This window comes from Clytia hemisphaerica, unplaced genomic scaffold (assembly GCF_902728285.1).
Source record: "Clytia hemisphaerica strain Z4C2 unplaced genomic scaffold, Clytia hemisphaerica genome assembly, whole genome shotgun sequence".
Taxonomy (NCBI): Eukaryota; Metazoa; Cnidaria; class Hydrozoa; order Leptothecata; family Clytiidae; genus Clytia; species Clytia hemisphaerica.
Window position 1 is genome coordinate 16,526 of NW_027104373.1, and position 13,913 is coordinate 30,438.

At 32.7% G+C, this 13,913-nt stretch overlaps 2 protein-coding genes across 2 annotated transcripts; both read left to right on the plus strand.

Moving 5' to 3' along the window:
• The first annotated feature begins 353 nt into the window (after positions 1–353).
• On the plus strand, positions 354–1,446 carry LOC136818722 (COMM domain-containing protein 8-like). Its single transcript, XM_067074958.1, has 3 exons — positions 354–478; positions 743–901; positions 1,044–1,446. The coding sequence occupies exons 1-3, from the start codon at positions 389–391 to the stop codon at positions 1,065–1,067; spliced, it is 273 nt and encodes a 90-aa protein (XP_066931059.1). The 5' UTR covers positions 354–388; the 3' UTR covers positions 1,068–1,446.
• A 104-nt stretch (positions 1,447–1,550) lies between these two features.
• Positions 1,551–13,839, plus strand: LOC136818723 (ataxin-10-like). Its single transcript, XM_067074959.1, has 13 exons — positions 1,551–1,685; positions 2,341–2,490; positions 2,677–2,759; positions 3,480–3,591; positions 3,692–3,766; positions 4,143–4,229; positions 4,502–4,582; positions 4,900–4,937; positions 5,219–5,340; positions 5,937–6,045; positions 9,300–9,454; positions 12,863–12,926; positions 13,598–13,839. Exons 1-13 carry the CDS (start codon positions 1,621–1,623, stop codon positions 13,771–13,773), a joined length of 1,317 nt encoding a protein of 438 aa, XP_066931060.1. The 5' UTR covers positions 1,551–1,620; the 3' UTR covers positions 13,774–13,839.
• Positions 13,840–13,913: the final 74 nt, after the last annotated feature.

Genomic DNA, 13,913 nt, shown 5'->3' on the forward strand with positions numbered 1-13,913 from the left:
GTTGTATTTTTTACTGCTCTATTCACATACTGAATTTGAAAGATCTTCACTGTGCAAACTTCAAAAAACTGATTTTTGTCCCGCCTTTGCGGGACTTTGGCTTAAGTGCTCGAGTGCAGCATAGGGTAAAAAGTCTAAATATGCGTTTCCCGTAATTTTTGTATGAAGAGTTAGGTCTATACTGGAAAGTGAAACCACTAAAATTGAAAGTAAAACCCGCACTCCAAATCCCGTAATTTTGATATAGGAGTTTTTGTCATACTGACTTAAGGAACCTGTTGAGAGTACATACAATATGACCAGAATCATAAAACAGTTGTACCCTTGGTTATTTTTACTACTGTTAATTTTAGAATAAAAGATTGCGAGTGGCAAAATAGAATGAATTATGGCTCAATCCTTTGAAAATAGAATCAAGCTTCAGGAAACTGCAAATATTTCAAGTGCTTCACTTAAAGACATAAATTGGCGAGTTAAGGTAAAGGTTTTCATTTTGAACTTGAAGATTTACCAATGTTAAGTTTTCAAACTGCACTAAACTCTCTCCTCAAATCTTTGTTTTAAAGAAATAATTAAAAAAACTGTTCAATAATGTTCATCAACATGCAAATGGCAAAAACTTTCACCTTTGATGTATAGTAATATTCTCAAGGCTACTGATTCTGATCGCAGCTTTATCCTTAGTAAAATTATGTTAGCCTAATGATTAAAAAACATACTTTTACTATACTATATCTTCTAGCTGGTAATGTCAAGTGATAAATATGCAAACATCAGAGAACCAATAGCAGTGGTTGAATTCCAATTACAGACTGAAGATGGAACAAGAAAACTAGAAACTTTAGAAATGGATAAAAATGAATTAAAAACTTTTCTGGATTCCTTAGAAGTGGCAAATAAGGTAATTATTGCCGATCAGTATTTTTTTTTGCTGTTTTTATGTTTTGTTATTTTGTTCTGGAATAAATAATTGCTGCATTTTTAAAGGTATGATGATGAGTCGATGTTGAGTCCTTGTTTACTTGTTTTTATTTCCTTTCTAGACTGTCAATCAACTGAAGACCTGAAACTGTAGTAGTCATGGTTTGGAATCTTCATTCTATGGACTGTCTTCAGCAAAAATTCATATGCATTTAATTTTTTTAAACCTTAGACAATAATTAATAATCATTTATAAAAAACTGTGGGTGTCCACTGAAAAAAATAGGTTTGTTGCAAATACCTGTTGACAAAAAATAAATCCAGACACATGTCTCGAATTAAAAACAATTGGTTTTCAATTCGAGACATGTGTCTGGATTTATTTTTTGCTACAGATAAATTTGCAACAAACTTATTTTTTCCAATGGACATCCAGCTTAAGAAAAGATAATAATATAGTAATCATTTTTTTGTACATAGAGATCTCTTTTTGTATAAAAAATTAAATTAAATTTGTTTTTTTTTGTTTGAAATTCCTTTTGCGTAAAAAATAAGTATTTTGAGAATTATTTTGATTTTAACTAAAGGACGAGCAAAACTGTACCTTTTTTCAAATTCTGAAATAAAAATAATCATAATCAGTTTATTTATTTTTTAGGGACAATAAAACTGATAGAACAGAATTGAAAACCATAAAAAATGGGTATTGATGCTTTGGAAAGATTTACAAAATTATCTGAAAAATTGAAATCGCCCACAGAAAGGTAACCATAAAATCAAACTCTAGGTGTCTAAAATGAAGTGCAATATTTCCTCGGCTCAAATTTTCAAAGCACTAAAGTTATTAGGACAATATAGAGTAGGAGAAATTACACGGACTAGCAATCTTTTACTGGCAAAAAGTGTAAGCGCATATCTAAAAACACCTCAAAATTACCAATGTTTTTATAACTTTTGTAGAATTAAAGATTTTTATTTAAATCAAGAGTGCATTTTAACTTCAAATCCAATTTTTTCAGTCTTTAAATTAGATCCTTTATAATGTAAATTACTGGCAGCCAAATTGATAAATTAAATATGAGCAAAAATTAGCTGCATTGAGTAAGTTCAATAGATTGCTGGTATTTGATATTAAAGGTTTTGTTTTTAAATAAGACTGACATCATTTGCTTACTCATCAATTTTAATTCAAAAGCTTTTTAATATTGAATCGACACAGATGTGGCGCAAGATTGGTCTGAAAGAGGGAAAGAAAAGCTTATTTTTGCTTATATCAGCATAATATAACAATAGGCAGACACTGTCCTAATATGAAATATGTGTCTGATATGAAACGGAAACACTTATGTAAAAATGTATAATGCTTGTACATAGATAGACAGCCTCTGCCAATTCAAACATTTTCTTTTTTGCTTTCAGGGAAGAATTCTCAAGAGAAGACATCAAATGTATCAATGAAGCCTTACAAAATATAACCACACATGAAGATGACCTGAAACTTGCATATGAGCTCTTACGCTGTTTGAGAAATTCTTGTGTTCATTCCTGTAAAAATCAAAACCTTATTGTGTTAGTGGCTTGTCTTTTCACTTTTCTGTTTCCTTTTTACTCTTACGTCCTTACAAAGATGAGACGAAAGCAACAATTTTTGGATTATCAAAGAAACATTTAAGGGGTTTTTTAACTTTGTTCTGAAGCCTATTAACCAACAGTATTCAGTGTTGTTAATTTTGGAAATTATGTTTTGTTTTATAGAAATGCGAATGTTCTCTCAACATTTGGCAGTTTTGTGGAAATACTGATGTCTCTTGAAACTTCAAGAGCTGTCAAAAACAAAGGTTCATATTAAAATACGCAATCCCAGAAAACGTTGTGCAGGGTTATTTGAGTGATATGGTCCATTAAGATTATTTTTAAGAAGTTTAGTAGTGAGGTCTGTTAGGACATAAAAACGTAAGAGTACTTCAGAACTTAATTTTAAACAGTAGCAGTAAATCTTGTCACCTGGCCACCTGTCAAATGGCATTATCACGTGGTTGAGGGAAAAAATATTTTTTTGCAAATATTCAAAATCTGGTGGTCCTGGCAGAAAGAGCACATGACATTCTGATGAAAGTGCCTTCAAAATATATTGCTATCAAAGGTTATGAAGGTTAAAGGTTTTTTGATGACGTCATTATAAGCCTTTCCAGACAAAAATTGGAAAGCAAGTTGACCAAATTTGATGTTTTTTATAATTGAATTGAAAGCTTCAAATCCTACTTTAACTAGGATTTTGAGATTTACAAGGCAAATCAACGCGTTGTTCTCCTTAAAGAAACACAGAATACAACAGATTGAGTTTCTTTAGACATTTAAAAGCCTTCTCATGTTGTTAAGTTCCCACCATCAAAAGGAACGTCAAATGCTGACTTTTTCGGTGAACCCCTTGATTTTCATTGTCATTCTTTAAACTTAAGAGAGCGGCTTAAATTTAGATGCCTCATTTGCAGGGGCTTTTCTGGACTAATCATATATTTTTAAACTATAATTCTAAACTGCTATCTATTCCTCTTCAGATTTGTACCAGAAACTGACATCAATATCAATCCAATTCCTTGGAAATCTTGTGGTTCAAAATAAACGTAGTCAAGATGCTGTATGGAAAACTGCTTTCCCAAAGCTCTTCTTGTAAGATGTTTGAATGTTTGAAACCAATGTGCACTATTATTATTCTCATAGGTTGAGTATCAATTACATAACACCTCATTTACTTTCTTATTATTTGCAGTTCAATGATGTCAAACTTGGGTGTGAAGGAGAAGGACATTCTTTGCATGGTTGTCTATAATTGTGTTCGTAGCAGGTGACTTTTTAATTTGATGCTCAATTTCTTCTTATTCTTGTTGTTATTCTTACTTTTTCAATGTTCCATTGTGTAAATTTGGTTCCTAAGTCTCGATTATAACTCCTTCGAATCGAATGAAGGAGAATCTGTATTTTTGTGATTTACACAGAGAGAGCATGAAACTCTTGTCATAGAAATATATGATTTATAATTTTAGTGGAAGCTCTATCTTTGGTATCAGGCACTTTTTGTGTTAATTTGTTCACCAAACAAATAATGATATAATTTACACTGACAAAGAAAAAGGAGTGACAAAGTAAGGCTTTTCATGGTCTATTAGATACCAAGTAAAAATGAAGTCGATAGTTTTCATTTAAATATTTCTTTCCCAAAGAACGGAGATTTACAATACCAGTGATGAATATTGGTTTATGATTTCAATACTTGAATATTGCACTGAATATGAAGATGCAGAATGGGGGTAAGGGACTAAGAACTAAATTGACAATTTACTGATGCAATTCAGTTTTTATATTTGCATACCTTATTATGAACGTTTGAAAGCAACATATTTGAATTAATATTCTGTAAGATTTACATCCTGGTAACAATGAGGTTAAGAATAAGCTTCTAATAAATGAAAATATCATATCAATAGTTTGAAGGTTTTTTAAATTACTGTAGCAGCATTATTTAGTTTTATATTTGCTACAGCATAATTCTCAATGAAATCAAATTTTCTTCTTTTGTCAGGTTGTTGATTATGGAATGGATCATTTCTTCGCCATCTTTTATGAAGTTTTATAAAGAATTACAAGATTATCCAGCTTTGAGGTTCGATTATTTGAAATGTAGATTTTCAATATTTATTTACCATGTCTTTTAAACTTGGGACTTTACTACCGTGAGCAGGTTTATGTAGACTTTTAATAATCATAAGTTTTCGTTGAGATTAAGTTACAAATCTCCAGGAGTTTGGTTAAAGATCAGGGAGGGAGGTAGGAGATTCCAACTCTAAATGATAATGGAGTTAATTTTCATTGTTGATCTATCTGTGTTGGTTTCATTTTCTGTTAGGGTTATGGATCTTAAGTCCGCTTTTTACCTGTTTTTAAAGTAATTTAAAATGTTTGATTTCTTATTTTTTCAAGGTGTTCACTGTTGGAATTTGCTTCTGTTCAACTGTCAAGTTTGTATCACATTTATTTTTATTTTACATTGTGAAATTTGCTAAACCCTTGAGCTATCATCGTCATGTTATTGCTTAGTAAATAATACAAAACTGTGTGAAAAGGTCTTGGAGGGGTAGCAAGACTTTCTAAGAGTCTTTGACATAGTACTTTTTCGATTTCATTTAATTTTCAGTTGTGACTTCAATGATGCTTTTCATCCTTTTGCTCTTTCAATTGCTTCACAATTATCTGTTCTTATGAGGTCAACCGTTTTTGAAAAGTTTTTTTATCTTTTTAGCTGACAATTCAACATTTTCGGGTATCGAAGAAGAATTTATGTTGTATCTTTGTGATGAATTCTCAACCAAATCAACATGTATCTTAAGATTGGCGTCCGCTCTTTCACCTGAGCTGGAAGAGGTTCACATCTTGGTTTCCATAATGGTCGAATTACATTTTGGATATCCTTTTTATACACGTGCATTTTATAATAACGAGTAAAGGCTCTTTATCCTCGTTGTTCTTACATGGTTTCATCATTCTTCTTTCATCCCCTAATTTGCTTAAAATTCAGATATTCTTGGCTCAAATTTGTTCTTAAATTTCGAGCCTCTTATAAAATTTGACAACAATGTAATTAAAAGGGATAATCAGAAGTTTTGAGATATTCGGCATGTAGATTCCTTTAATAGTCCTAAGCTAAATTCCCAAATCTTTTTGGTCAAATGTTTTTCAAAGTTGAGATATTCAAGTTACATATTTTTTACTTTTACCAAGAACACAATAGAATTTTAAAGTAGAACCAAGTAAGGACCTATTTAAGAGATTTCAAATTGTGATATCTCAACTTTGGAAAAAAGTTAGATATTATATTATTTTTAGAGGTTTAACCCAGGACCATTGGAAATTTCTGTAGATCAAATATCTCGAAACGATCTGATTATCCCTTTAGCACTCTGTCCGTTTAGTTTCTTCTCTTATACATTACCTTTTTTGTTAATTTCAACAATCTTTAGGAAGCTGGCTTACTACTAAAAGTGTTACGTTTACTGTCAATAACAACATCGTGTTTTGATAAATATCAAAAAGTACGACATCATCAAAATTTGCTGAATAGTGCTATTAGTAAGTGGAATCTTTATTATTTTGTATTTATTTTTTTAAGCCCGATAAATTTGTCACGTACTTGAACTTTCCGCCTGCTAAGGCCCATGCTGGGCTAGAAAATGATTCATTTTAGAAACAGGAAAAATAATGACCAAAGGAGAATTTCAAAAAATTTTGTTTCAACCCTAAGTACATATTGGATTCGCACCATCATAAGAGTTTCACTTTTCTTAGGTCGGATCTATTTTCAAAAGAGGAATAGAAAATAGTGGATTAAGATTTCTCCATGACGAAACTATTTTCGACCACGTACTGATACACTGAATAACTATATTTCGAAATTCCTAGGATGCTAACATCGTCAACGAATTGATTTGGTTCAATTGACCTTTAAAGCCCTTGAAAAAATCATATAATAATGAAATAAGCCAAATTGTTTCCTTGAAAGAAATTGAAAAGTGACATTATGTCGGAAAATGATAATTTTGTTTGTTTCCATGGCTGTAGGAGTTTTTATATGTATATGTATTCGCATACGGCTAGTTTCTTGTATTTTTCAAGGAAAATCGACCAACACAATTTTTTATATTTTCGAACGAAAGAAATACATAACATGAGTTAAATATCTTTCAAGAAAATTATTTGAAGCAATTTTTGCTACTTTCACCAAACTAATTTTTCAAGAAAAGTAAAAAATGGTAGGGTTATTTTGAAAGCTAATCGAATTGAAACTGCCATTTTTTCAATCTAGTGGCAAGGAAAGAAGATCTTGCATTGCTAAAATCTACCACGATCAAAATATCTTGTAAAATTACTCTAATGCTACAATCCTTCAAGAAATATTTGAGACAAAGGGGAGTTCCCGGTGTAATTTTGAACACCACAATTGATTTTTAGGCGCCTTAAACTACAGTTGGAAAGTAGAGTTTTAACTCTGAGTTTTAACATGAGACTTAAGACTTAGGAGCTTAGGATCTCAGGATTTAAAAGCTCAAATTTGCTCGAATGAGGCTTGGAATATAGCCTAGAAGCCACCAAACCCCTCTAAAATCGAAACATTCAATGGAAGAAAGTGGAAGTGCTAAAATAGCAATTCTCGCCCGAACTTTAAATTCTGAAAAACGTTAAAATACACTAAAATCTCAATATATTTCGAGGGAGATTGTAGAAGTAGTTAAGTCATCTTGGCTAGCCATCGTGGGCAGACATTCGAGGGTAACTTGAAAATTTTAAAATTAGATATTACAAAATGAAAAAAAAAAGAAAAAAAGAGAATGAGTGCTCAGATTTCAAAGCGCTCATGAAAATGTTCAAAAATGAAGATTAGAAAAAGGAAAAAAAACATGTTTTCACGGCTTTTCAATTTAAGGCTGAAAATTGGCTAATTGAACGATCGAAAACGAATCGCCGTCCTTAAAAATCGCTAGCGAAAAAGCGTCAGAATTGGAGAGTTCCGATTTCAGCGTATTATGATATAGAAGGCCAGCTATAATACCCGTTACTTCCAGCGTTTTATGGCTTCAAGTTAACTGAAGTCTTTTTACTCTAGTGTATATTACTAAACTGATTGCAAAAATCGACAAGGAACCTCCAATCACCTTAAAAACGCTTTCTCGACTTTTTAATAACATGTTTTTTAATCTTTCAATTTCTGGAGTATTCTATATTTCAAAACATTCTGTGAATAATGACATCATGGGCACGAGTCATCAAAGACCATATAATCTGTGTTTGTTATAATCCTGTTTGAAGGGATCAGATAGTTGTCGCGCTTTTTTAAACTTAATTATGATTCTTGTTAAGATTTCCCCCTTATGAACCCTTAGATTAAAATTTAACTGGATTTCTATGGAAGCTTCTAAAATGACCGCAATTTGAGTCTCGATCAGAGATCAGTTTCAATTAAAATTCTATCTAAATTTCGATTGATAGGCTTAAAGTTTTATTATCTTACTAATATGTAAATGTAAATTTTCAAAAGTATCTTAGGCCTTTTATGTACCATATCATATTTATTATCCTTGTCAAGAGCTTACCATAAAGTCCGATATGCATACTTTTAATAAAACAGAAAAACTTTTTCTTTCATCCAAGTAATGACTCGTTTAAGTATCATACTCTTTTCGAACAACGATTAAATTTACGTTCAGATGTTTTGGGAATATAAATAATAAAGTTTTTCTCAATTATAAGAGTGATTATTTTGCATACCACGAATATCATATATTTTTCTTTACATTATATTACTGTTCACACTGTCTCCCAAGCGGTTTTCGTGATGGCGTGATAGGGACTTTTCCTACGTGATTACGTGATTTGGAAATATTTTCTTCGTGATTGCGTGATCAGAGGTCAAAGCGTGATCGTGATTTGAAAGATTTTTGAGCCCTGATGCGTGATTTGGACTTTTTCAAAGGGATGCGTGATTATCCAATTTTTTACTGATTTTTGTGATCGTGATTGAAGACAAAAAATTGCGTGATGTCGTGATCAAACTTACCGTTGGGGTCCTCTTTAATTGAAACCTAACATTTAAAAAAATTCACCCAGTCATACTGTAACAATGCCCACTGTGAGACCTTATCAATACCTCAATTTTCGTTTCAATTAAATACTCATAATTACAGGTGTAATGTATTTCTTGATAACGGTAATTAACAAGTTGATTCATGATCCATTAAACTTCAATGTTAATTGTTCATTTGAGTTTTTATTGGATTACAATTAATTGTTAGCAAATTTTATTATGATAAGGTTGTAGTATCTCTTTTTCGCAATAAGATAAGAAAACTTCGGGATATTTTATGTAGGGGGCATTCAATTTAAGAAGGGACGTTATTTTTTGCTACAATCACCATCATGATATATGGCAAAAATGAGGAATTCCCTCAAAACTTTGAAACCGTATGTGGTTTTTAAGTGCTTTAAAGTACGGTTGGAAAGTATAGTTTTAACGCTGAGCTTTAACATTACACTTGAGACTTAGGATCTAAATTTTCAAAAATGTTCCAATATGGCTGAGAATATAGCCTGGTAACCACTTAATCCCTCCCAACTCGAAAAATCCAATGTTACAAAGTGGAAGTACTGAAATTGCAATTCTCGCCCGAGCTTTAAATTCTGAAAAACGATAAGATACATACCTAAAATTGTCAATATATTTTGGTACTGATTATAGCTACCATCTCTAATTTTGGAAAACTTTGGAAATCCTACATTTATCTTGGATTTATTTTTTGATATTCCCATATTTTCCTTTTTATCTTTTTCAGCCATGCTCAAACAGAAACAAATTGCAAATGAGGGGAAGAAGAATGAGGAGTCAAAAGAGCAATTACCTAAAGAACACCCTTTTGTGACATTCGAAAAGGATTTAGTGCGAGTCATTTCAAACATGGCATACAAAAACCTAAACATTCAGAATCAGGTAATTAAACATACCCCTTTTCGTTTTAAACCCTTTTATCTTAAGATTACGTCATATTATTGCACACCATTTTAATTAGTAGTGTGACGTCAATCCTTTGATGTCATTCTGTTTGTGTTACCTTAGTAATAAATTAGGCTCAAGTGTGAGTCAGTGTGAGAACTCCATTGTGACAGCTTCTCGTCAGGCCTTTTTCCTGATTAAAATCAAAGTTTTCAAAAGTGTCCCTCCCTCTAGCACACGTCGTTCCCCCACCATAATCAGCAAGATATCGTCAATCATTCCCTTTGAATGTAAACAAATTAATTATTATCTCCACCATACAGATAATAAGGAAACCCAGAAACATTCATATTTAAATAAATTCATTATAAAGACTTTGTTTACGTCCTTATAAAGCCAGTCAAAGCCAACGGCTTTCCATTAAAGTCTGATAAAGATAAGTATTAAGATCCTGAAGCTGTTTCCTGTAGTTGGCTTTTACTTGCACTCCTTAAGGCCGCCTGCGGTAATGAAAGAATTATAAAAGATTTGGCTTAAAATTCCGGAAGATAAAGCTTTTATATGCTTGCTTCTTCGTTCCATCATATCATAAGCTTTCGTTTAATTGTCAAAGAACCTTAAGTCGTTATAAAGTAATTTTCTAATTATCAAATTGTTTATAAGAACGTGACAAGCATTTCTTTAAATTGATAAAATAATTTGAAAAACATTAAACTTTTAGGTTTAGTGTTGCATTAATCGAAAATTTTTGACATTGTTTAAGTCTTAATTTTTCAAAATGTTTCCCCCCCATTAATCTTTGGAGCAATCGAAAGTAAACCTTGCAGTGACGTAAATCATTATCGCATCTTGTTTATTCTTACAAGACGAGTATTATTCTCTCTGCGGACAACTAATTAGCCTTTTGGCATTCTTGTTTGTTATGATTTTGAATTTCCCGCATCAGAGACTTTTTCGGCACGACAAGATGACGTTTCGTAATCTAGATAAGTTCTTTGTTATTGTGTGTAGTACTCCCTCGATGAAGATATAAATAAACTAGACTCATGCAAGCACACTTCCGCTATTATGTATAATTACTCTTAATAGATTTGATGTAGGAAATCTTCTAAGCCCTACCACCAAGAAACTCTTTTTTTTCTATCGGTAAAAATAATTTGAAATTTTGAAAGATTAAGTATTTATGTTTGTCCTTAGTTTGGTAAGAGGTTCTTTAAAGAATGATATTATCCAACTAGAAGAATCTTAACTGACACACAACGTTGTTTCAACGTTCACCTAACGTTATATGGACGTTGTGAACGTTGGATAAACGTCGAAAAAACGTTGTGTGCCAGCTGGGATGTCACAGCAACATAACCATAATCTATGCTCGTAAACTAAAGTGATTCGAGAAGAGATACTACATTAATCATAATCTTTTAACGAAGATTAAACTTTCTGAGAGAAAAAGACAAATTAAAACAGGGTCTTAACGGTATCTTCAAAACCGAAAGAACTTAACGTGATCAGACAGATAGATTTTCTCATCCATGCCCAATCAATCATTTCATTTGATTTGGACCTTTTGTATTTCACCTGTACATCTTTATAACACAATTTTTTTTATAAGCAACTCCAATTTTCGGCTCAGGGCTGAGGTTGCTTAGCATTCTAGCTCAATTACTGAAAATTTTGGTTTTGGCCACCCCTTATACTATACCCTATTTATACTGGGTCGAGGGCTACCATTTATCATGGTTAGATTATCTAAAAAGCTTTTACTTTAGGAGATAAAAGTAAAAAGGTTTCGCTAATTTCAGGGTTGGAGGGTTAATGAAAAAAATACGAAGTGATTATTCTTATAGCTTCCTCTTCTTCATTTGTAGACTAGTGTGGTTGTGTTACAAAAATACAGGCTGTTTGTAGGAAAAAAATAAGATCTAGCTGAAACTTTCTCCAGACCTTCTCTATAGGATGCTTATACCTCAGGAAAAAATCCCCTAAAATCCCACTGGTGGAACATTCCTTTTTTGGGCATTTTCTATTTTCCCCAGGCAAAATCCTAAGGGCGAAATTTTTTGAAAATTTCAAACTTATTTTCAGACAATATCATGTATACCATTCGAAAGCTCTCGAAAAACTATATAGAAGACTTTTAAACGGTTATAGCCGATTTCCTTACCTAACTCAAGATATTTCATGCGCAAGTTCCACTTTTCGCCACATTTTTGTCTAAAATTGACCATAAATAGCATCTTCTGATAATGTCTGAAAATGAGTTTGAAACTTTCAAAAAATTTCGCCCTTAGGGTTTTGCCTGGGGTAAAAAGAAATGTCCCAAAAAAGGGATGTCCCACCAGTGGGATTTTAGGGGATTTTTTCCTTAGGCATAACCATCCTATAGAGAAGGTCTGGAGAAAGTTTCAGCTAGATCTTTTTTTTTTTCCCGTTAAAATCATGCTAAACGACCCCACTAGACAGCTTGCAGATCTATTCGGTAAACCATTACCAATTCTTACATCTTCTTAGCCCAATAGACCTTATAAAACCCTTGGGTTCGGCATCGAATTTAAAGAAATAACTTTGTAACAAATTCAGCAACTTGAATTTTTTGTTTTAAAAAGCAATTGAGATCTCCACCTAAAAATTGTCAATTATAGTAGGGTCACTTTAACTCGAACCTCTATATGCTCGAGTGTCTCAAGTTTTCTGAGTGTTCGAGTTATAGAGACTCAACTGCATTATCATTGAAGGTTCTTTTTTAAACGATTTTCAAATCAATGTTCAATCTCTGGTCAACTTTTATGCTGGACATATTTTGAATATAGTTTCTGATCAAATTTCCTCTCCTGAACTTATTTTAATGGAGTGTTGATCAAAGTTCGCCTTCCATTCATTCTTTTGTGGTGCAGTACTTATATTTTCACACGCTCATATTTTTCACCTCATTTTCTATAAACTTTATTCTAGGCATTCTTACTGAAGGGAATATCAATGCTGACCAAAGCTTCCACTTTCTAAAACTTGCTTCAGTAGAGTGAACTATTAGATAATCGAAATCATTTAAAATACTAAATTAAAAGTAGTAGAAAATCCTTAACATTCCAAATACAGATGACGCTCTCTAATTCAACGTTCTACTATTCGATACGCTCCATTATTCGATAATATTGAAAGTCACCGTTAACAAGAAACTCTCATAAATGACGCTCTACTATTCGATACGCTCTCTTTTTCGATGAAAATCCGATTCCCCTCAAAAATCCGATTCCCCTTGAAAATCGAATTGGAGAGCGTCAACTGTATCCCGAAATTGCCCAAAAATATTTTGATTCTTTTCAGTCCGAACACTTCAGTGTGATCTCTTCACGACATTTCTTTTCAATATGTCTTCAATAATTCTCACTTCCTTCCTCACTTCAGATACGAAACGCCGGTGGCATCGAAGTGCTTTTGAATGCATGCAATATTGATGACTCAAATCCATGTATCTATTTTTTTACACCCCCCCCCCCTAACACAGTTTGAAATTTCTCCTTTATAAAAAGATGACGGTTCCAACCGTGGGAAATCATAGTTGCATTTTCGTCAAAATTGTGTAAAATCTTTTATTCACTAAAGAGGGACACATTTTGTTCGAAATTAACTGCTGCTAGCCCCGGAGGGGGAGTACTTGGGCAAGAAGGGATACGGGGACGTGACCCTGGTTATCTCCATGAGTCCTAGGTAGGGTCGCAAAATCACCAAAAAAGAAAAATCGGTCCCTCGTAGGGCACCTTTTTGGGGGAATTTGTGGAAAAAGTGGTAAATTTCGGAGAAAATTTTAGAATTTCAGTCCCATTCAGGGTCACTTTTTCACAAACTTTGCCAAAATTCAAAACGAAGGAGTCTCGTAGCTAGGGTCCATTTTTCGAACCTCAGCGGTACACCCCTGTCGGTCGGCAAGGGCTGCTGACTTAACTTGTTGACTGCAGTAATTGTTCAACGATTTCTACAGCACACCCTATTTTGCAAACAACGTTGTCTCAGCGTTTATGTAATGTTCACTATCACATTCATTCAACGTGTTATATGTGTATTGAAACAAGTTGACCTACTTCTTAGTGAGAATTACTCTGAATTGGGTGGATTGATTTGTTTCTTATTCCTTCACTACAGTTATTATGCAATGGGCTATATTCGGGATCAAGAATGTGTGTTACGAAAACCAAGCCAACCAACAATACATTGAGACTTTACAACAACAGGGACTAGCTTCAAATGAATTCTTAAAAGATAATAAAATCGATTGCCGGCTGGAGAACGGTAAAATCAAAATGACTTCCTTACAATGAAAATGTATGTGATATTTGGTCAATATTTTACATGGTTTCCGAAAGATAAATTGATGACTCTTCAAACCGACGGAATTTATATTGGTGTGGTACCAAGTCTTGAGTTCTGACAACCTTGTCTTTACAAATATTACTATAGA

Excerpts from the sequence above, each read along its gene's own strand:
- LOC136818722 (XM_067074958.1), top strand. The coding sequence starts at position 389 with ATGGCTCAATCCTTTGAAAATAGAATCAAGCTTCAGGAAACTGCAAAT. Across the intron at positions 479-742 it reads ACATAAATTGGCGAGTTAAG|CTGGTAATGTCAAGTGATAA; the intron begins GTAAAGGTTTTC and ends TATATCTTCTAG. Across the intron at positions 902-1,043 it reads CCTTAGAAGTGGCAAATAAG|ACTGTCAATCAACTGAAGAC; the intron begins GTAATTATTGCC and ends TTTCCTTTCTAG.
- LOC136818723 (XM_067074959.1), top strand. The coding sequence starts at position 1,621 with ATGGGTATTGATGCTTTGGAAAGATTTACAAAATTATCTGAAAAATTG. Across the intron at positions 6,046-9,299 it reads TTTGCTGAATAGTGCTATTA|CCATGCTCAAACAGAAACAA; the intron begins GTAAGTGGAATC and ends TATCTTTTTCAG. Across the intron at positions 12,927-13,597 it reads TATTGATGACTCAAATCCAT|TTATTATGCAATGGGCTATA; the intron begins GTATCTATTTTT and ends CCTTCACTACAG.